This window comes from Culicoides brevitarsis, chromosome 2 (assembly GCF_036172545.1).
Source record: "Culicoides brevitarsis isolate CSIRO-B50_1 chromosome 2, AGI_CSIRO_Cbre_v1, whole genome shotgun sequence".
Taxonomy (NCBI): Eukaryota; Metazoa; Arthropoda; class Insecta; order Diptera; family Ceratopogonidae; genus Culicoides; species Culicoides brevitarsis.
The window spans coordinates 7,164,959-7,188,735 of record NC_087086.1 but is presented as its reverse complement, the minus strand read 5'-3'; the positions used below and the strand labels follow the sequence as shown (position 1 = coordinate 7,188,735).

General features: G+C 25.7%; 5 protein-coding genes across 7 annotated transcripts in view; 4 read left to right on the top strand and 1 right to left on the bottom strand.

Moving 5' to 3' along the window:
- Positions 1-3,934: 3,934 nt before the first annotated feature.
- On the top strand, positions 3,935-4,819 carry LOC134828425 (antigen 5 like allergen Cul n 1-like). The gene is made up of 3 exons (XM_063841403.1): positions 3,935-3,944; positions 4,022-4,526; positions 4,591-4,819. The coding sequence occupies exons 1-3, from the start codon at positions 3,935-3,937 to the stop codon at positions 4,817-4,819; spliced, it is 744 nt and encodes a 247-aa protein (XP_063697473.1).
- Positions 4,820-5,902: 1,083 nt separating this feature from the next.
- LOC134828424 (antigen 5 like allergen Cul n 1-like) lies at positions 5,903-6,695 on the top strand. Its single transcript, XM_063841402.1, has 3 exons — positions 5,903-5,912; positions 5,973-6,411; positions 6,464-6,695. Exons 1-3 carry the CDS (start codon positions 5,903-5,905, stop codon positions 6,693-6,695), a joined length of 681 nt encoding a protein of 226 aa, XP_063697472.1.
- Positions 6,696-7,716: 1,021 nt separating this feature from the next.
- Positions 7,717-8,600, top strand: LOC134828423 (antigen 5 like allergen Cul n 1-like). Its single transcript, XM_063841401.1, has 3 exons — positions 7,717-7,726; positions 7,788-8,292; positions 8,348-8,600. Exons 1-3 carry the CDS (start codon positions 7,717-7,719, stop codon positions 8,598-8,600), a joined length of 768 nt encoding a protein of 255 aa, XP_063697471.1.
- Positions 8,601-10,994: 2,394 nt separating this feature from the next.
- Positions 10,995-14,022, top strand: LOC134829931 (equilibrative nucleoside transporter 1). The gene is made up of 2 exons (XM_063843230.1): positions 10,995-12,292; positions 13,009-14,022. The coding sequence occupies exons 1-2, from the start codon at positions 11,275-11,277 to the stop codon at positions 13,404-13,406; spliced, it is 1,416 nt and encodes a 471-aa protein (XP_063699300.1). The 5' UTR covers positions 10,995-11,274; the 3' UTR covers positions 13,407-14,022.
- Positions 14,023-16,840: 2,818 nt separating this feature from the next.
- Positions 16,841-23,777, bottom strand: part of LOC134832905 (1-phosphatidylinositol 4,5-bisphosphate phosphodiesterase classes I and II) — an 85,394-nt gene continuing 78,457 nt past the window's right edge. For 2 of the 3 annotated variants that reach the window (XM_063847114.1, XM_063847116.1), the window contains 13 exons: positions 23,316-23,498; positions 23,050-23,230; positions 22,139-22,276; positions 22,008-22,062; positions 21,706-21,821; positions 21,436-21,640; positions 20,571-20,728; positions 19,936-20,487; positions 19,740-19,878; positions 18,649-19,198; positions 18,286-18,588; positions 18,082-18,226; positions 16,841-17,582 (listed from right to left, as the gene is read on the bottom strand). In XM_063847114.1, the coding sequence (XP_063703184.1) occupies positions 17,409-17,582; positions 18,082-18,226; positions 18,286-18,588; positions 18,649-19,198; positions 19,740-19,878; positions 19,936-20,487; positions 20,571-20,728; positions 21,436-21,640; positions 21,706-21,821; positions 22,008-22,062; positions 22,139-22,276; positions 23,050-23,230; positions 23,316-23,498 (2,899 nt within the window). In that variant the 3' untranslated portion in view covers positions 16,841-17,408. The remainder of the gene's footprint in view (positions 17,583-18,081; positions 18,227-18,285; positions 18,589-18,648; positions 19,199-19,739; positions 19,879-19,935; positions 20,488-20,570; positions 20,729-21,435; positions 21,641-21,705; positions 21,822-22,007; positions 22,063-22,138; positions 22,277-23,049; positions 23,231-23,315; positions 23,499-23,777) is intronic. The other variant, XM_063847115.1, reaches the window with a different exon arrangement.

The following is a 23,777-nucleotide window of genomic DNA, read 5'->3' as shown; positions in this document are numbered from 1 at the left end:
AAATCAGAGTTTGGATGTTCAAACTCTGATTTTTTTTGCAAGTCATTTTTTTGATTTTTTGATCACTTTTAAGCCTAAAATTGAATAAATATTCATTCTAAAGTTGATTTCTGTTCATATTGGGTCGATATTTGACGAAACAAAAAAATCAGAGTTTGGAGGTTCAAACTCTGATTTTTTTTGCAAGTCATTTTTTGATCAAAATTGAATTTTAAGCCTAAAATTGAATAAATATTCATTCTAAAGTTGATTTCTGTTCATATTGGGTCGATATTTGACGAAACAAAAAAATCAGAGTTTGGAGGTTCAAACTTTGTTTTTTTTTGCAAGTCATTTTTTTATCAGTTTTAAGCCTAAAATTGAATAAATATTCATTCTAAAGATGATTTCTGTTCATATTGGGTCGATATTTGACGAAACAAAAAAATCAGCGTTTGGAAGTAAAAACGCTGATTTTTTTACAAGTCATTTTTTGATCACTTTTAAGCCTAAAATTGAATAAATATTCATTCTAAAGTTGATTTCTGTTCATATTGGGTCGATATTTGACGAAACAAAAAAATCAGAGTTTGGAGGTTCAAACTCTGATTTTTTTTGCAAGTCATTTTTTGATCACTTTTAAGCCTAAAATTGAATAAATATTCATTCTAAAGTTGATTTCTGATCATATTGGGTCGATATTTGACGAAACAAAAAAATCAGAGTTTGGAGGTTCAAACTCTGATTTTTTTGCAAGTCATTTTTTTATCACTTTTAAGCCTAAAATTGAATAAATATTCATTCTAAAGTTGATTTCTGATCATATTGGGTCGATATTTGACGAAACAAAAAAATCAGAGTTTGGAGGTTCAAGTCATTTTTTGATCACTTTTAAGCCTAAAATTGAATAAATATTCATTCTAAAGATGATTTCTGAGTTTGGAGGTTCATATTGGGTCGATATTTGACGAAACAAAAAAATCAGAGTCAGAGTTTGGAGGTTCAAACTCTGATTTTTTTTGCAAGTCATTTTTTGATCAGTTTTAAGCCTAAAATTGAATAAATATTCATTCTAAAGATGATTTCTGATCATATTGGGTCGATATTTGACGAAACAAAAAAATCAGAGTTTGGAGGTTCAAACTCTGATTTTTTTTGCAAGTCATTTTTTGATCAGTTTTAAGCCTAAAATTGAATAAATATTCATTCTAAAGATGATTTCTGATCATATTGGGTCGATATTTGACGAAACAAAAAAATCAGAGTTTGGAGGTTCAAACTCTGATTTTTTTTGCAAGTCATTTTTTGATCAGTTTTAAGCCTAAAATTGAATAAATATTCATTCTTGGAAGTAAAAACGCTGATTTTTTTAAAGTCATTTTTTGATCAGTTTGAATAAATATTCATTCAAAAGATGATTTCTGATCAAATTGGGTCGATATTTGACGAAATAAAAAAATCAGCATTTTAAAGTTCAAACGCTGATTTTTTTGCAAGTCATTTTTTGATCAGTTTTAAGCCTAAAATTGAATAAATATTCATTCTAAAGATGATTTCTGATCATATTGGGTCGATATTTGACGAAACAAAAAAATCAGAGTTTGGAGGTTCAAACTGTCATTTTTTGATCATTTTAAGCCTAAAATTGAATAAATATTCATTCTAAAGATGATTTCTGATCATATTGGGTCGATATTTGACGAAACAAAAAAATCAGAGTTTGGAGGTTCAAACTTTGTTTTTTTTTGCAAGTCATTTTTTTATCAGTTTTAAGCCTAAAATTGAATAAATATTCATTCTAAAGATGATTTCTGATCATATTGGGTCGATATTTGACGAAACAAAAAAATCAGCGTTTGGAAGTTCAAACGCTGATTTTTTTACAAGTCATTTTTTGATCAGTTTTAAGCCTAAAATTGAATAAATATTCATTCTAAAGATGATTTCTGATCATATTGGGTCGATATTTGACGAAACAAAAAAATCAGCGTTTGGAAGTAAAAACGCTGATTTTTTTACAAGTCATTTTTTGATCACTTTTAAGCCTAAAATTGAATAAATATTCATTCTAAAGATGATTTCTGATCATATTGGGTCGATCAGAGTTTGGAGGTTCAAACTCTGATTTTTTTTGCAAGTCAAAAAAAATCATTTCTGTTCATATTGTTTTTGGAAACAAAAAAATCAGCGTTTGGAAGTAAAAACGCTGATTTTTTACAAGTCATTTTTTGATCACTTTTAAGCCTAAAATTGAATAAATATTCATTCTAAAGTTGATTTCTGTTCATATTGGGTCGATATTTGACGAAACAAAAAAATCAGAGTTTGGAGGTTCAAACTCTGATTTTTTTTGCAAGTCATTTTTTGATCACTTTTAAGCCTAAAATTGAATAAATATTCATTCTAAAGTTCATTTCTGTTCATATTGGGTCGATATTTGACGTAACAAAAAAATCAGCGTTTGGATGTAAAAACGCTGATTTTTATTGCAAGTCATTTTTTGATCACTTTTTAAAATTGAATTAATATTCATTCTTGATTTCTGTTCATATTGGGTCGATAAAATCAGAGTTTGGAATTGATTTTTTTTGCAAGTCATTTTTTGATCACTTTTAAGCCTAAAATTGAATAAATATTCATTCTAAAGTTGATTTCTGTTCATATTGGGTCGATATTTGACGAAACAAAAAAATCAGAGTTTGGAAGTAAAAACGCTGATTTTTTTACAAGTCATTTTTTTTTCATGAAAATTGAATCACTTTTAAGCCTAAAATTGAATAAATATTCATTCTACAGATGATTTCTGATCATATTGGGTCGATATTTGACGAAACAAAAAAATCAGCGTTTGGAAGTAAAAACGCTGATTTTTTTACAAGTCATTTTTTGATCACTTTTAAGCCTAAAATTGAATAAATATTCATTCTAAAGTTGATTTCTGTTCATATTGGGTCGATATTTGACGAAACAAAAAAATCAGAGTTTGGAGGTTCAAACGCTGATTTTTTTTACAAGTCATTTTTTGATCACTTTTAAGCCTAAAATTGAATAAATATTCATTCTACAGATGATTTCTGATTATATTGGGTCGATATTTGACGTAACAAAAAAATCAGCGTTTGGAAGTAAAAACGCTGATTTTTTTACAAGTCATTTTTTGATCACTTTTAAGCCTAAAATTGAATTAATATTCATTCTACAGATGATTTCTGATCATATTGGGTCAATATTTGATGAAACAAAAAAATCAGCGTTTGGAAGTAAAAACGCTGATTTTTTTACATGTCATTTTTTGATCACTTTTAAGCCTAAAATTGAATTAATATTCATTCTACAGATGTCTGATCATATTGATTTTGATGAAACAAAAAAATCATAAGTAAAAACGCTTTTTTTTACATGGGTCGATATTAATATTCATGATATTGGGTCGAAACAAGTCGAATTTAATACCACAAGTCGAATTTAATACCGCATTTTTTCTTCGAAATGCGGTAAAAATATTCATGCATATTAAAACAAAGAAACTAAAAATCAAAATGCAAAAATTTATTCTATTCAATTTTAAAAATAAATAAATTAAAATAAAAAAGAATTAAATCATTTAAATTAAATTTATTTAATAATTTAATTTGTTTTTTAAATATTTTTTTAAATTTTATTTTATTTTTTGTTATATTTATTTATTTTTTATTTTTTTAATAAAAAATTTTGATCTTATGTCCTTCAAACAAGAACACGAGCTCACGTACGTAGATTTCGATTGATATTTTGCACGAAAATCAAATATTTTTTACCAAAAACAGTCGAAATGCGTCAAAATGAGAAAAAGAATATTTATTCAAGTGGTTATTAAGTCAATAAAAAATTTTAAAGTCAAAACTGAATAAAATGCCTTAGATTTTCATCAATTTTTATCAGTTTTCGTTGATATTTCATCAAGAAAGGCTTCAAGATGAAATTTTGTAAGTTTTTAAATTTTTATTTAATTTTTTTTACTTTAGATGAAAAAAAGTTTTCATTTATTTTTTTTTCTTTTCAGTCATTGTCACTTTTTGTGCCATTGCAGCAGTTGCAGCAGAAAACTATTGCGATCCGTCGTTGTGCACAGTTTGGGGATGGAATCTCGGGCCTCATATCGCTTGTCCCGGTTACTATCAAAATAAATGCGAACCAGGTGCCAGAGAAATTGTCATCACTCCCGAATTGCGGCAACTTATTTTGGACAAACACAATCGGTATCGTGACGATTTGGCAGGAGGAAGAGTTCATGGATTCGAAAGAGCTGCTCACTTGCCCGAGATGACATGGGACGACGAATTGGCTTTCATTGCATCGAAAAATGCCATGAATTGCGATTTTGCTCACGATAAATGCCGCAACACGAGACGCTTCAAGCAAGCAGGACAAAATTTGGCTTATGCCTCGGGAAATCTTCCCGAAAATGCAAACGATTATGTCTTTATTGAAGATGCGATTAAAGGTTGGTGGGATGAACACAAAGATTGCGATCAAAGAATTACCGATCAATATCCACAGAGAATGAGGTTTGTCATTTTTCTAATTTTTTAATTTTTTTTTTGAAAAATTTTACTTTTTTTGTACTTTTAGTGGTCGCATGATTTTACATTTCACGGCAATGGCTCATGAGCATAACTACAAAGTCGGATGTGCAGCAAGTCACTATCAAGGAAATACTCGTTATTTGGTCTGCAATTATGCTACTGTCACGATAACAGGCAAACCTGTTTACAAGCGCGGACGTCGTAATTGCAAATATGGTTATTCTCAAAGATATCCCAACTTGTGTGCAAGCGCTGATATCGATGACGAAGAATAAGCTGCTTTTCTTATTTTACTTTTCAATTTTGTTCTTTGGAAGACTTTTTGTTTCTTGAAAAAAAAAATAATAAAATATTCAATTGAATTTAATAAAAATTTAAAAAAAAATATTTTAATTTATTTAATAATTTTTTTTAATAAAAAAAATATTAATTTTTTTTAATAAAAAAAAATATTAATTTTTTTTAATAAAAAAAAATATTAATTTTTTTTAATAATAATTAAAAATTTTTTAAAAAAATTATTCATTAAATTATTATTTTTTAAAAAAAATATAAAATTATTGAAAAAAATAAGAAATTTAAAAAAGAATTGTAATAAATAAAATAATTTTGAAAAAAAAAAATATAATAAATAATTTCCCATTTTTTTCAGTACTAAAAAAATATATTCGAAAAGAAGAAATTTTTGTTCAGCTTTTAAAAATTTTATTTTAAATTTTGACATTTTTTCAAATTTTTTAAAATTTTCGTATAAAATTTAATCAAAAACTGATAAACTTCAAAAATTAAAAAAAAAAAATAAAAAATTAGCAGAAAAAAGTATGCAATTAATTTCACTTAAAAAAAAATTTGGGCTCTTTTGCGAAAATTAAGAAAATTTTCATACACTGTCGCATTTTTAAAATACAAAAGATGAATTCATTATTTGAAACTCACAAAATTTATACTTAAAATTCATACAAACTATAAAATATGAAAATTTACTGAACTCAGTTCCAATTTTATAAAAATTAATCAGAAATTACATTAAATGAAATAAAATGTTCAAAAAAATTATTTTTTAGTTTTAAGCTTTAGGTTTTAAAACAAAAATTTTTATTTTAATACAAACATATGAAATCTGTTATTTTCTAAAATGTCATTTAAAAAATATTTTCTTTTAATTGACGCAAATTACTTTTGATTGACAGTTTTTGCACAAAATATTTGCTCTTTTAAATAAATATTAATTTTGCAATGACCTTGTTATGAAAAAAAAATTCAAAATATTTAATTAAACTTCATTATTTACTCATTTTAACTATAAATTATTGAATTTTAATGAATATTTTATCAGTCTTGTTAGTTCAGGCATCACGATGAAAATTCGTAAGTCTTTTAATTTTTTTTTTCAAAATAATTTTAATTTTAATTTTTTACATTTTTCAGTAATTTTATTTTTCTGTGCCATTTCGGCAACTTTTGCTTTTGTACCCAATTTACGCGCCAAAAATCTTTGTCCTCCGAATGCCAAAGCAATCAAAATCGATAAAACCTTACAAGCTTTAATTCTGGAGAAGCACAATACCCTTCGCAATGAGATCGCAGGCGGCAAAATTCGCGGATACAAATCAGCAGCTGCTATGGCAGAAATGACTTGGGACAAAGATTTAGCGAAACTTGCCGCTAAAAATGCCATGACTTGCGATTACAATCACGACGATTATCATGAGACAGCTAAATATCCCGATGCGGGACAAAATCTCGGTTTGGAACAGATGAAGGGCAAAGATACTACCGATAAGGCTTTCATTGAAGGCACAATCGATAATTGGTGGTCTGAACACAAAGATGCCAACCAAGGAGTTATTGATAGTTACCATGAAAGGTAAATTTTTTAAGTTTAAAAAATTTAAAAATAATTTAATATTTTTTTTCAGTGACGAAGAAGTAGATATTGGACATTTTACGGTAATGGCGAATGAAAGAAGTTACAAAATTGGATGCGCTGCAGTTTTTTATGTAAAAGATAAATGGAACACGCGTTATTTGGTATGCAATTATGCAATGACGAATTTAGATGGCAGTCCAGTTTATAAAACGGGAAAACCTCAAAGTGCTTGTAAAGAAGGAAAATCAAAGAAATACAAAAATCTTTGTAGTTCTGCTTAAATTTTTTTATGAGCAGAGTCAATAATTTTGAAATTTCAATAAAATTTTGATTTAAAACAAAGTAAAATTTATTTTCTAAAAATCTGAATAAAACTCTTATTAATAAAAAAATAATTGTTTTATTTAATTTTTCAATTTAACTATTTAATTAAATTAATTTTAAATTAATTAGTTATTTTAAAAGTAATTAAATTTAATTATTAATAAAATTAATTAATTAATGGAAAAATTAATTTAATTTAATTAAAAAAATTTTTTAATAAAAAAATTAAACTTTTTAAGTGAAATTGAAAAAGTTTTGACTTAGACATATGAAAGTCATTTATGATAAAATTTATTAGATTAAATTTAATTAAAAAATTAAATTAAATTTAAAAAAAATTATTTTTTTATTTTATTAAAATCAAGTCTAATTGATGAAAATTATTGTTTTATTTTAAATTTTATTTTATTTTATTTTAAAATTTTTATTTTACAAAATTTTTGAAAAAAAAAAAAATTTTTTTTGTCGAAAACTATAAAGAAAAATATTCTTAATTGATAATTTTTAATGTATAAAATTATCGAATTATATTAAAAAAAATTTAAATTGAGAATTTTTCAGAATCTTCGAGTATGTATTTAATGAAATATGATTCATATGTTTACAACTCGTGTCAATTTATTGTTATTTTTTAAGAAAACAAGTCTGTTTTTATCTTTAAAAAAAAATTGCGCTACTCTTTGAAATGAAAAGGAGTGAAATTAACTTCCTGAATTTATTAAATTTTTTGATGAATTCCAAATAAACTTTTAAATATTTTTATTAATTTCTTAAAAAATTTATTTATTTTTTTTTTTTTTTGAGAGATAAAAGTAACTCTTTTAAGATCATTTTGATACATTTTCCATTTGTAGGGCATTAATAAAAAATAAATTACAATAAAATTAATATTTTACCAAGTGTCTCAAATTATCATCATAAAACTTTGACGGACTCTGTGCAGAAAATTAATTTATACAGAATCGTCAAGACTTCAGGATGAAAATTCGTAAGCTTTTTAATAAATTATATTTTTTACAAAAATTAAAATTTTTTCTTACCATTTTTAGTAATTTTTATTTTTTGTGTCATTTCGGTAACTTTTGCCGCTAATTACTGCGACAAAGAGAAATACTGTAAATTCTTCAATGGTCGCGAATACGAATTACGCGATCACATCGCTTGCCCAGGTGTTGCCAAAAACATTTGTCCTAAAGGCTCCAAAGCAATTCCAATAAATGCCCTAAAATCCATAATTCTCGATCGACACAATAAATATCGCAACGACATTGCAGGCGGAAAAACTTCCGGTTACTCGCCAGCTTCGGGCATGACTGAGATGACATGGGATGACGAATTAGCTGAAATTGCCGCCAAGAACGCCATGACTTGCAATTACAAACATGATGCTTGTCGCAATACCGATAAATATCCAAGAGCTGGGCAAAATCTTGCGAGAAAATGGATGTCGGGATATTCTACGGACGATAAGGAATTCGTTGAAGAATCAATTGATCTTTGGTGGAACGAATACAATGATACCGACCAAGATGTTATTGACAGTTTTCGTGACACGTAAGTTTTTTGGAAAATTTCAAAGAATTTAATTTGAAATTTTGTGAATTTAAAGGGGAGCTAAAATCGGGCATTTCACAGTAATGGCTCATGAAGGTGCCTATAAAATTGGATGCGCGATCAGTCAATATCCCGAGTCGAGAGTTATTTCAGGAAAATATTGGGATGGAGTTACACGTTATTTGGTGTGCAATTATGCCATGACCAATATAATAAATAAACCAATTTACAAGAAAGGAAGCCCAAGAAGTGCTTGTAAGGCAGGAAAGTCAATAAGATACAGCAATCTTTGCAGCAGTGCTTATTAAATCGTTCATACTTTTTTCAAAATTTGTAAATTAAGTTTAAATAAATTATTAATTAAATTAAATTAATTTAATTTTAAATTAATTAAAATTTTAATTAATTAAACAAAATAAATTTAATTAAATTTAATTTAATTGATTTTTAAATTTTTTTAATTTCAAAACTGAAAAAAGTTAAATAAAATTTTAAAAATTGAATGACTTTTTTTTTAATTTTAAAACGTTTTATTTTGACGCAAAAGACTTTTTATCGACAATTTTTGCAAAAACAGACCTTTAAGCAAATATTTGACCAACTGCACAAAATTCTCTTTATTTTATTTTATTTCAATTTTTAATAAAAATATTTCAGTTTTAATCATCATTTAATGAATAAAAGATCTACAAATGAAATTAAGTAAAGTTATCTTAAGTTTTTCTTTAAAAAAATATTTTTTTAATTCTTAATTTTTTTTTTTCAGTAATATTTTTAGTTTTTACTTGTTCAACAACTCTCGCTCTAGAAATTTATTTTGAAGAATCGAGATCAAGTGAAGAAACACATCCAAAAAACGATTTTGAAATAATTTTTGCAAAACTTTTCATTAAAGGATCACCCGAAATTTCAAGCGAAGAAAGTGAAGAAGATGCCTTTGACATTCTGTTAAACGACTATTGCGACGAAAATCTTTGCAAAGTCAGAATAAAAGGAAAAAAGAAAAGGTTTAAAACTAAAGATCACATTGCCTGTCCTAACCGAGTCAAAAATCAATGCCCATCAAATAACGAACAAGTTCAAATAGATGAAAATATGAGACAACAACTTCTCGATAAATTCAACTACTTTCTTGAATTACATGCAAAATATTGTTTAAAACAAACAAAAATGATAAAAAATATAACTTGGGATGCAGAATTAGCGTATTTAGCATCAAAAACTACCGAAAAGTGCAATTATAGTTCAGAATTGTGTCATAACACAAAAAGGTTTAAAGACGTTCATCAAAAAGTAATTTTAGGAGGTACAAGTGAAAAAACAAGAATCGAAAATAATTTGTATATTTCAGAATTGAGTGATAATTTTGAAAATGATAGTTTTATATTAACAAAAGCAATTAAAAGTGAAAATCCAAAAATAGGATGTGCCGCTAATCGATATATCAGAAAAAATGAAGAAAATTTTTATTTGGTGTGTAATTTTGCTTTTAAGAATTAAAATAAGATATGAATAAAAACGAATTGAATCGTTTAAAAAATGAGTTTCATTTGACTTGTCAATAGATGGCGCGAGTTGATTCATAAAAAACAATCAATGGGGTGCGTTCAGTATGTAAATATGCGATGCGCGTTCTATATTATGTATTTAAAAAATTTCAACTTCTTATTAAAATGTAATTGATCTTCAAGAATTTTTAGACAAGCAAAAACTTTAAAATACTAAAAACTAAAATTATTAGAAAAAAACTTATTCAAAAGTAACAAAATAAATATTTGTTGCAAAAATTTGTTTTAAATGTTCATATGAGAATATTTTTACTTCATTGTGACAACAAAATTTCGCTTTTAAAGAGTTAATATTTCTATATGGCTCAACTTTTTAAGTCATAAGTCGACGATAGTTCGTAAGCCTTTGATTCTTTAAACAATTTTCTCTTCCATTATGATTATTCTGCTCTCATTGCGTTGTGTATGTCATATGTTTCGTAAAGAGTTGTTGGTCTTAAGTCGATGATAGTTCTGAGGACTTCTGAGTCTTAAAAAACTTTTCTTCCAATTATTATTTTTTTTCTAATAAGAATATAAGATTTTCATTTGACTAAGGACTTCAAAATGTTTCGCAATTATTAAAAGTAAACCAAATAAGTTGCTAGTTGTATGTATGAGCGAAAGTATTTGAATGGAAAGCCTTTGTCGTACTTGATTTTATCTTTAAGTTCTAAACACGTCTTTTCAGCTTGGTTGTTAGAATCTGAATGCCGTTTTTTTCTTCTATATTTTATTGAAGGCATAAACATTTTTAGCTATAATTGTTTTCTTCCTTTTAGGTACGTAGTTGCTCTGTATCTAAAAATAAAAGAAAATTTAAAAAAAAAATTTTTTTTTCAAAAAAATTCAAAAAATTAAAAAAAAAATTTCAAAAAAATCAAAAAATTAAAAAAAAAAAATTTTGAACAGCGCCATTAACTCTGGTATATAGATTAATTTTAATTTTTCTGTTTTTAAAATGAATTTATTTTAGCTTCTTGAATTTTGTTTTCATCATTTTCAATTGGTATCATAAATTTATATTTCAGGTCCTGAAACGAAAAAAAATCATTAAATTTAATTTATATTTAAAAAAAATGCGCATCGAATGCAATACTTGAACTCACCCCAAATGACAAAATTCTGCAAACTGGGAACCCCTATAAACTCAAAACAAAGTTAAAACATCCCATTTTTATAGAAATTTATTCATTTTTTCCTGAATCAATACTTTTACTCTCTGCAACTGATCTCAAAAAGCGTTTAATTTAAGGTTTTATCATTCATCACGTGAAAACTTGAGAATCAAATCAGAAATTCCTCACAAGAGAATGAATTAACTTTTTTATTTACAAAAAAAAATCGATTCTCTGTGGAAACAAAGAAACATCAATCCGTTCCAGTCTGGCTTGACTAACTGATAAGAACAACGTAGATTTATTTTGAGTGAGTCATGAGTGCATCAGCTGAGGAGGATAGTCCTCGTGCCAATAAACCCTTATTGGGAAAATATCGCACGACAGACGACGATCCCGATTCCGATACTTTGTGTGTGCATTCCATCAACAATCCGCGCGTTGATGTCGTTGGCGTTTCAACGTTACGCCTGCAAAATGCGCCCGAAGACACGTACAACTTCAACTACATCGTGTTCTACTTTCTCGGCATGACTTCAATCCTTCCGTGGAATTTCATCATGATGGCGGAGGAATATTGGCTCTTCAAGTTTCGCAATGTAACGGGCAACGGAACAGAATTAACGCCACGTCAGATGGAAATGCAAGCAGATCTGAGTATGAGTTCGGCAATTCCGAGTACGACATTTCTCATAATTAACGCGATGATTGGTTACAAGGTGCCTTTGAACCGTCGAATGATCGGATCTTACGTCTTAATGACAATTCTGATGATTGTAACGACAATTTTTGTAACTGTCGATACCGATAAATGGCAAGACGAGTTTTTCTTTGTCACAATTGCGACAGTTATTGTCATTAATTCGGCAAGTGCGATCGCAAGTGGTTCACTTTTCGGTATTGCGGGACAATTTCCGTCGGAATACATGACAGCTGTTGTTTCGGGGCAAGCGTTGGGCGGGATTTTTGCTGCTTTAGCGGAAATTATTATCATTACGTTCCATCCGCCGCCAGATACGAGTGCATTTATCTACTTCATCATTGGATCTGTGGCACTTTTTGTCTCGATTTTCCTCTATATGATTATGCAACGAACTTTTTGCTTCAAATATTTCATTTTGCATCAACAAATGGCACGAACGAATTCGAGTAGAGATTTATTGACAGCAGCAGCAAGCACGGAAATTCAACAGCCTTCGTTCAAAACAGTAATGGATAAAATTTGGGTGTATGGATTCTCGGAATGGCTCGTTTTTGTTACAACTCTCGCTATTTATCCGTCAGTAACAGTATTGGTTAATTCTGAAAATAAGGGAAATGGTCATATGTGGAATGGTAAGTTTTTTAAAAATGATTTTTCTTTAAAATTTAATTAAATCATTTTTAAAATAATTTGAAATTAATTTAAAAAAAAAATAATTAAAAAATTTATTTAAATTAAAAATTAAATTATTTTTAATTACTTTAATTTGATAATTTAATTAAATAAATTTATTTTTTTAAATTTTAATTTTTTTTTCTAATTGAATAATTTTTATTTTTTTTTTTTATTTAATAATTAACTTTAATTAAATTGATTAAAAAAATATTTTAATTTAATTTTTTAAAAATTTTAAATTAATTTAATTTATTTATTACAAAATTTATATTTTATTTAAATAAATTAAATTTAATTTTTTTTTAATTAAATAAATTAATTATTTTAACTTATTCAAATTAATTTATGAATTTTTTTTTAATTTTAAATTTTTAATTTTATTTAAAATATTAATTTATAATTTAAAAATTAATTTAAAAAAAAAATTTTTTTTTTTAAAAATCGAAAAATTTTATTTGTTTTAAAAATTTTTAAATTAAAAAAATAAATAATCTAATGAATTTAAATAATACAAAATTTTAATAATTTGACGAAAAAAATAAAAATTCTTAAATTAAATAAAATATAAAAACTTAAAAAATTTAATATTGAAAATTTTAGAAATTTTTTTTATATTTTTTTTTTTTTAATTTAATAATAAAAAAAATTAAAAAAAAAATATTTTCTCTTTCAGACATTTACTTCGTTCCCGTTGTCAACTACCTGCTCTTCAACTCCGGCGACTACTTGGGCAGAATTTTCGCCGGTCTCTTCGAGAAACCAGCAAATAAGCCATTTGTCGTTGCATTTCTCACCATCGCTCGCATCCTCTTCATCCCGTTACTCGCTCTCTGCAACACAAAACCACGCCATTCGTTGCCCGTTTTATTCCATTCTGACAGTATTTTTATCTTTCTGATGTCAGCGTTGGCATTGTCGAACGGATATTTCGCCAACATTGCCATGATTTGCGCCCCGAAATGCGTGCGGGAACACGAACGTGAAATGGCGTCGTCGATCATGGCAGCCTTCCTTGGAATTGGCCTCGCATGTGGCTCGATGATTAGTTTCCTCTTAGTCGAATTGATCTAAAAATCTAAAAAAAAAACTAAAAAAAAGAGACCAAACATGTTATTTACAATCATATCTGAATGTTGTCTGGAGATTATATTTTATGTGGAAAAATATATAAATTATAGATAGAAAAATTGTTGAAACAAACGCTCGAATGAGAATATCTACTAGAAACCTAATAAACACTATTCATTGTGATATTTATTAAACAGAAAGAGTAAATATTAAAATTCACTTTAAATCCTTCGATTTTTTTTTATTGTTACATAAAATCGAAGAAATGCAATAACCATCAACAAATAAAAGACTAAATGGTGCAAAAGTGACAATTTTTTGTCATTTAATTTTTTTTTAGTTTAAATTTAATGAAATAATTTTACTTAAATAGTTACAGTCCAGAAAGGTGCAGCCTTGGAAAAATTTTTAATGTACAAAAAAAAGATTTTTGCTTCATCTGGAAAAGTACTGAATAAAAAAATAGAAACAAATTTTTTAGGTTACTTTTTTGATTTATAATTGATATTTTAGTCTTTAATGTACAAAAAAAAATATTATGAAAATATACAAAATATTATAATATATGATGTATAAATGAACAATACAATAAATAAAGGAAAATGTATAAAATGTGTAATTTTGTTTGTTTTATTTTATTTAAAAAATTTATGAATAAAATTAGAGAATTGAAGGTTTTTTAAAAGGTTTGTAAATTTAATTTTATTTTTAAAGTTTTATTTTATTTTATTTTTTGAATAATTTTTATGAATAAAAATATAAATTTATTTTTAAATGATTCAAAATTATTTTTAAAATATTTTTTTTTAAAAGTAAAAATTAAAAAAAAAAAATAATATCAAAAATAAAATTAATTAATAAATAATTATTATAATATTATTTTTTTTTTGCATAAATTAACATTTTTTATTATTACTATTTTTATTAAATTATTTATTTTAAAATTATATTCAAAAAATTAAACATTTATAATTAAAAGTAAAAATTAAAAAAAAACAATTAATTTTTTAAAAAATTATTTTATTTTAATTTAAAATATTATGTTATAAAATCACAAAATACAATCTTTTAGAAGATTTTTTTTTAATTTTTTCAATAACTTTTTCGAATATAATTTTTAAATAAATTTAAAGCAAATAATTAAATCAAATTAAATTATTATATTAATTAAATTAGTTTTAAATTTTTTTTAAAAAATTAAAAATTAAATAAAAAATTAAAATTTTAAAAATATAAAATTATTAATATACCCCAAATAATATTATACTTACAACGCTCAACCAATTTTTTTTATTAAAAAATCGTTTAATATTTCCTTCAATTTTATTATATTTCTCATTTTTAATAATAATATAATTTCATATCTTTTTTAAATTAATATTCATCATTTTTATAACTTTTATTATATGTACTTTAATATTTAAATGAATCACAACAACATCTTTATTCATATTTTTTTTTATTAATAATAATAATAATATTTTCAACTTATCTACTTGACTTTTACCATTTATTATTATGTTCTTTTTTATTTTTATTATAGAAGTAGACAATTACCTTTTTTTATTATTATTTACTTTTAATTTATGAATATAAATATTTAACATTTAATGACAACATTAACACATGTTTTTGTTAAATATATATTTATTTTTATAATATCGTATAGTAACATATCCATTCAATTTTCCTCGAATTTTTTTTTGTCAATACTTTATTTGCTTGTTCAATTCCCTTTAATTTTTAGGTAATTATTTTTTTTACATCAAGATATTTTCTCTTTTTTATTATTCTAAATCAAATAAATTTTAGAGTTATATTTTAGTTTAGTTTTTTTTTGAGTATCATGAAACTTCGAGGGACTAAAATTAATTTTTATACAGATTTTTTTACAAGTAGAATTTTGCGGACAAGTTTAACAGTATTTATTTATTAATTTAAGTTCAATTTAGTTTTTAATTAATAATAAGTAATCAACAGTCATCATAAGTAGGTATCAGTTCGAGAAATTTTTTATTTTATTTTTTTTTTAATAACAATGAATATATATTTTTAGCAAATATTCGAGGATTTTTATTACATTTTTTTTTCATTAACAAATATATGGACTAGTTTAGTTTTTGCGCAAAAAACCTTTAATTTTAATTTTTTAATGGAATGGTAACTAAGAGGACTAACATTATATTTTTTTATCTTATTTTTTAAATAACAACGACTTATTAATCAAAGGCAAGAGTTTTGAGGAAAAATTATATTTTTTTTTTTTTTTTTTTTATAAATAGATGAATTTTCTTTTACCCTTATTCTTAGTTTTTCCATCCGAAACCATTGTCGTCATTCACGATTCTCACTCCTCGTAATTTTTTTTGTGTTTATTAAATATTTATTTTTTTAATGAGGTCAATAAAAATTAAATTAATTATTTTAAATAAAAATCTAGACTCACAACCGGTATTTAATAATAAAATTTGTTAAAAGCACGAGAAAAATAATAGAAAATGGAAAAAATTGTCGACTAGAAATTTAAATAACAATTTAAAAAATAAATATTTTGCTTTCACAAGCCTTTGCAAAAATTTTTTACACATCGGGAAATGCTTTTGAAATTAAAATTAATAAAAAAATAAATTTTAATTAATTTTTTTAAGTCATTTCCCGTATGTTACCAACAATCAAAAAGTTTTTCAATCACTATTCTAGCAACGATTTCTTATGCTACAAAAGTTACGTCATTTTTAAACGTTTTTTTTCTTTATTTTTTAAAGCTAGTTACAACTATCACTAAAAATTCTAACGCTATGTATTTCCAATTTTCTTCATTTTATAAACCCCTATTTTTTTCTTCTACTCTACAATTTGCCATAGAAAGCACCTCCATTTCATTATATTGTTTTTGACACATTCAAGTTTATTTTTAGTAGTTGCTAAGATTTTTATTTGTTTAATTCTTTATTGCTGATTGTCATTCATCATCGTCAATTTTTTACTATTTTTTTACTTTTAGTGTTCTTTTAGTTGTTTTTTTTAACTATTTTTTACACATTTTTTAAATTATTTTTTTTAATGGAATATTTAATAAATAAATTAAATAACAAAAAATGAGCAAATTTATTAAATAATTTTAAATAAAATTTTAATTAATTATTTTTTAAATTAAATACTTATTTTAAATGAAATTATTAATTTTTTTTATTTAAATAAAAATTAATATTATTTAAATAAAATTATTAAAAAAAAATATTTAAATTAATTAATTAATAATTAATAATTTATTTTTTAATTAAATACTTCCAAATAAATTATTTTTTTAAATTTTAATTAATTAATTAAATTTTAATTATTAAAAAAAAATATATTTTTTTTAAACGAAAATTAATATTTTATAATTTTCTTTGAAAATATTAACAATTTTTTTCTTAAGTTCTATTTTCCGTTTATACATTACTCTAATAAAAATTAGGTAACATTAAGATCTTTTTCACTATTTTAATATAAATATTTATTTTATTAACTTTTTAGATCAATATTTAGTAGAGACATTGTTTAAAAATGTTTTTATAGGACTACAAGTTTCTTCAATTCTAAAAGTGCTTTGCATTTTGTCACATAATTATGTATTTTCTGTTAATTATGATGAAAATTCCGTTACATAATTCCATTTTATAAATAATAAATTTTTTATCAGTTCTTCTAAAAAAATATTTTTTTTTGTTCATTATTTAGGTTAATTCTACAGAATTAATAACTATTAGATGGTATTTTCAGAGATTCTCTTAAAAATCTATTTTTTTACATTTTTTTTTTTTCTAAAATCTACAACGGAGGAAAAAAAGCACCATTTCCTTGGTAACAAATTTTCTTTAAAAAAAGCGTTTTCTGAGCACCAAAAAAAAATTAAACTTAAATTTTTCCACTTAAATCATGGATGAAATCCCGACTTCCGCCAACGCCCAAAATAAGTATTTGCAAAATATGCCATAATTGCATTTCGAGTGTCCTGGAGAGTTATAAATCCATTTTGTGGTTATTACTTGCGGCATTTGCGGATGATGCGTTTGTTTCGTGATGCGACGAACTGGCTCCGCTGATGTTGGCTGTCGATAGCAGGAGATTCGAGAGACATGTGTCGGATAAAATGCATGCACCGGAATCGGTTTCTTTGTCGAGTATTGCTTTTGCCTGAAATTTAAAATAATTTTTAGTTTTTTTTTAAATATCATTTTTTTAATTTTTAAAAAAATGAAAAATACTTTTTTAATTAAAAAAAAAAAATTAAAAATCTTAATTTTATTTTTTTTTTAAACAAATTAAAAAAAATATTTTATTAAATTTTTAAACTACCTTTTAAATTATTTTTTTTTATATTTTAAAATTTAATTAATAAAATTGAAATTCACCTAATTAAATTTTTGAAAAATTTTTTAATTAAAAAAAAATAAATTAAAAAATTTAAAAAAAAAATTTAAAAAAATTATAAATTTGTAAAAAAAATATTTTTTTAAATTTAATTCTAAAATATTCTTAAAAGATTTCTAAGAATTTAGAAAAATTTTTAATATTTTTTGAAAAATAAAAAAAATTAAAAAATTAAATAAATTTACAAAAATATTAAAATAAATTTAATTAAAGTAGTTAAATAAAATTATTTTAATTTAATTTTTAAAAAATAATTTCTTACCTTAGTTCTAAAGTCTTTTAACGAATTTTTCACACTTTCATGCTGTCGCGTAAGTTCGTCTCTGCGCTTTTCAAAAGCTTGTGTTAAACGAACTCTTTCCGCAACTCCTTTATCCACAAGAGTCGAGTCAACTTCACGTTTCATTCTAAAAAAAAATTACAAAATTTAATAAAAAAAAAATTTAAACATTAAAAAAAATTTCACCTTTCCAACTCATCTTTATCCTTATGCACCAAAACGAGTTGTTTGACCTCATTTTTTCGCGACATCTGAAGTTGTCGCATCACGTCGCTCGTTTCGCGTTCCAGCAATGTCTTAAGTTGCTTCATTTGTCGTTCCTGCGACTTCCGAACGATTTCTTCGGCCAAATTATAAATGGATTCGTGGTATTTTTCGAGTGTGTCGCGATACGTGTTCGAGTGATCGCGACAAATTGCTTGGAGACGTTCATTTGTTGCTGATTCCGTATTTGGATCGACGCACGGTGGGATTGGAGAAACATCGCTGCTGCAAAAAAAAAAATTTGAATTAAAAATTTAATTTTTTTGATGAATTTTTTTATCTTACATATTTTTGCTGCTAATTCGCTTAACGATTCCCATGCTAAATTTGCTTCGTTTGACATTTCCGTCGACGCCTTCGGTAGCTGCCTTCACTTTTTCCTTGTCATGCGTCTTCCTGAGTGTCTTTAACTTCTTTTCGAGTGCGTCGCGTTTCTCCTTGATGAGTTTATTTTCGAGAATTTTCTCCAATGGCTCCGCAACGATGGCATCTGCTTCGTTCGAGAGCGAATCTGTTGCTGCTTGACGCGTCAAAGTGCCTCCTTGATCGATACTTTGCTGCTGTTGGAACGAAATGGAAATGCCTGCGTTGCCGCTGCTCATGCCGGTAGTTGCACTCGAATACGTTGTCGCTGCCGAAGCGGATGTTTGAGAAACTCCGGGACTGATTTTCTCGCCGCCGCCATCCGTTGTTGTACTGCTCGGATGATCGATATGATGGTATTCTACGCTGTTTACGGAAGCTGCTGTTATACTACTTGATCTATGTTTAGGACTACTTATGCTAGATTCCTGTTTCACATCTTTCTTGGCGGGAGCGGAATTATTTGTGGAACCTAAAAATGGTAAGAAATATAATTTTAAAAAATTTTAAAGTCAAAATTATTATTCAAAATTCAATTAATAATTTTAATTAAATAATTTAATAATTTTAATAATTTTAATTTAATAATTTTAATTCAATTTTTTAATTTTAATTTTTTAATCAATTTTAAATTTTAATTTAAATGTAATTTTAATTAAATAATTTTAATTTAATTTTTTATAATTTTTTAACTAATTTTATTTAATTTAATTTTTAATTTAATAATTTTTTTAATTTAATTTTAATTTTTTAATTTTTTTTTTTTAATTTTTTTTAATTTTTAATAATTTTAATTTAATTTTTTAATTTTAATTTTTAATTTTAATTTAATTTAATTTTTTTAATTTTAATTAAATTTTTTTTTTAATTTAATAATTTTAATTTTATTTAATAATTTTAATTTTAATAAATTTTAATTTTTTTTAATTTTAATTAAATTTTTTTAGTTCTAATTTTAATTAAAATTTTAATTTAATAATTTTAATTTTTTTTTTTTTTTTAAAAAATCTTACATGGATTTTCCTCATCGGTGGGCTCTGTATCTTCTTGCAGCACAGCCAATTGCACAGAACGTTTCTCTAATTCACTCTGATACTTGATGGGATTCGCCAATGCCTCAGCAAAGTCTGACAATCCATCAGGAACATAATCCTTAAAACCCAAAAAATTCAAATTTCTCCTTTTTACACGAAAAAAATCAAAATTTACCTTCACAACAATATGCAGGAACAACGCAGCTGCCCCAATTGGCTGCCCAAGCTCATTCCGCAGCATCAAATGTCGATATCCGGGACACAATCCGATCACGGGCAACACGCGATGCCCAATAAACTTACCTCCCTCCTCGTACGCCGCAATACGAATGCTTGCCAATTCCGGCAGCACAACCTTCTTGAAGACAAACGGCTCGTCCCAGTAGACTGGATTGATGCCGTTGTCTCGCACGAGTTTTGTGCGGAATTTCTTCCGTACCGTATCGGCAGGCAAGCCAAACATATCGACTTCCACGTACGTGCCTGTCTTCTTATCCGACAAAAATTGCCCCGAAATGACGTTGATTGAAACCGTGCCCGCGATAATGCCGTCAACCGTACTTTCGGCGAAAGGATCCAAACGACGATCCGTGCGTCGCATAAATTCCGGCTTCAAAATGTAACCGCAACGATGATTATACTCGAAAATGCCGAGATTTAGTTGCATCGCCAAATCCAACGTTTGGTAATTCAATGCGACTAATTGGCATCCCGCATTCCAGAAGAGCTGCGAGAAAGAAAATAATGCGAAAAAATGACGCATTCACGAAAAAAATAAATGTACGACGACAAAAAAAAAAAGAAACGCACCTGCGGCATGAAATTTGAACTGTCGAAACGGGTGCCAGCTGGATAAACACGAGATAATTGGTGTTTATTGTAATTCACGAATTCAATGGGACGCTCCTTTAGCAAGGTTGTTGCTTGTTTCTCGTCGAACGATGACATCTCGTAGTAGCGACATTTTTCTGCGAAGAAAAGGATTTTTTTATGGAAAATCAATATTAGCTCGTTTCATATTTGTTTCAATATTTTTGTCTTTTGATACATTTGAGAATTAAAAAAAAATTAAAGAAAAATTTTTTTTAGGCTTTTCATAAGTTTTTATTTTTTTTATTAATTATTTTTTAATAATCTTTAAAAATTAAATTAAAATAAATTAAATTAAATTTTTTTATTAGGTATTAATACTTTTATTTATTTTAAAATTTATTTTTTTTTTATTAGGTATTTTATAATTGTTTTAAAAATACATTTAAATAAACATTGATAAAATATAAAAATTAAAGTATATTGAAGTAAATAATTAATTAAAAAAATTTTAATTCAAAATAAAAAATAAAAATAAATAAATAAATTAAATAAAAAATAGGAAATTTCAAGCCAAATATTTAGATAAAAATTATGAAAATATTTTTTTTAATTTTTTATTTAAAAATTTTTGTTAAGAAAAAAATTAAATATTAAAATAAAAAAAATTAATTAATAATTTTAATTCAAAAATTTTTTCAAATCGAAAATTGAAAAAATTTTGAAATCATGAATATTTTTCAAAATTTTTTATGAAAATTTATATTTTTTTTTATTTTTTTCCATTAATTTTTTTTATTATCAAATGGTTCAAAAGCAAAAAAAAATCTTTAAAAAATTATTTAAAAAAAAATTAAAAACTCACTTTCCGAACTCTCAAAACTGCTAAAATGCACGGGCTGCACATAATTCACGAGCGCTGAAATTTCGGCACCCGCTTCCGTCTCTTTGGTTTGTTGCTTCTCGCTATCCGCGCCTCCGGGACCTGCTGGCGTCGCTATCGACTCATCATCACTCGAGCTATCCGTATCCGATGATCCCGTACTTTCCTTCGAACTTTGTCGTAATTGCTACAAAGCACAAAAAAAAATCATGAATTTTTAATGAGCCTCGCACAAAAAAAGCAAAAAATTACCTGTAACGGCGGCGCATGATGCGGCAAATCTCCATTGCCCGTCGGAATGCTTTGTTGGTGTTGTATTTGCGGTTGCGTTGCTCCGCCGCATGCACCTTGCTTATCATCTGGGTTGTCTGTGAATCCGTCGTCGTCAACATCATTAAATGAACGGAAATCGAGAACAAGGAGAAATTTTTAATTAAAAATATATTTTTTTTTGTGTGATTTATTTTTGCACGTCAGCAATTTTCTGCTCCGTATTGATTTTTAATTGGTTAAATTTAATGAAATGATTCAAATTAATTTAATGACGGGCTTACCTACGATTGCGTCTGATATACTGGCATTCTTTTTGTGATGATGATGATGCTTTTTCTACAAAAAATCGGGATAATTAGCAATAAATACAGATGAAATTTAGCACGGGAAATCGACGGAAAAGCTCTTTTACCTTATTTTTGATGATAATTTTCCGTCGTAACATTGAGGGAGGCGGCAATTCGACTCCGGGCTCCAACGGATACGAGTCAAATGGTTTATCTAGCAACATATCGCCAAAGATATTTCGACAGTAATTCGCAATTTTAGCCTAATTAACAAGCAAGGAGGAGGGGCTTTAGCAATAAGTTAACAATTAATTACACAAGGTCGAAAATTAATTCAAGTCAGTCAAAAAAAAATAATTTTTGATTTTACTTAAGAAATATTTTTTAAAAAAATCTTAATTTAGAACAAATTATTATTTTTTTTTTTGAAAATCCAAAAATAAAAAAAAATTCCTCAGGAAAAAAAATTTTTTTTTTTACTAATTTTTATAATTTATTTTAAGATTTTGTCAACTAAGGTACTTGCAATTCAAAAAAAATTTCTTATTATTTTATATTATTTAATTTTATTATATTATTATTTAATTTTTTTTTTTATTATTTTCTAATTTTTATTTATTTATTTATTCTTCTTTTTTTTTCAAAAATGCAAATTAAATTTTTTAAAATATTTTTTTTATTATTTTTTTTTTTTAATTTAAAATCTAAGAAAGTTTAATTTTAATTAATTTTATTTTTAATAAAATTTTTTTAATTAAAATTTCAATTAAATTCAAAAATTAAAAAATAATAAACGAATTAAAATAATTATTTAATTTTGGTAAAAAAATAATAAAATATTAAAAAAAATATATTTTTTTTAATAATTTTTTAACTTTAAATTCAATAATTTTTTGGAAAATTAAAATAAAAAAAAAATAATAAAATATTATTAAGTGCAATTGCCTTACTTTAGATTTTTTTTTAAATTTAAATTAATTTATAAAAATTTTTTGAAACTATTTTCGACCCTTTTTAAAAAAAAACGCTCACTTACCTGCTGCCTCGGATTACAATGATTCTCGAAACTCAACACTAACGGATAATCCGACGTCTTGAATGCACTTTCAGCGATCGCTTCGAGTACATCGCGCGCAATTATCTCGGGAACGAACGTATAACCATGCACGATATTTGGCTCCTCTTTTTGTCCATTCCAAAAATCCAGCTCGACGCATCTATTCGCACACATTCGGTATTAGAGACAATTTTGTTAAATCACACGAAAACACAAAATTTCGTGACGAAACAATGGAAACTCACCTGCAACCCGCCAACAATGCCTGCCGATAAATCTCGACGGAACTCTTTCCGGTCAACTGGTGTCCCGTCAAGTAGGTGTTGTGCGACGAATTGATGAAATAATGCGACAATGGCTGATCCATGTCGTCACACAAATCGATTTTGTTAATTGCCATCACTAAATTGTCATCGGAGAGGAGATATCTGCAACACAAAAGAAAATCGTGCGTCTTATGAAAAGTCAGTCGAGCGGAAATGTTGATAGCACAAAACAACAAAAAAAAATTAATAAACAATGTTTTCTTGTTGATTCTGTTATCATCGCACTCGCACTGAAAAATTCACTCATTCGAGTTTCCTCGTTCTCTATCCATCACCTGTGCATTCATTCATTTATTCATCAGTGTCAGTTTACTACAATATGCAAATGCTACATCATCATCTGCAATTTTGCTGGCATTGCAAACACATAAAATTGTGTTT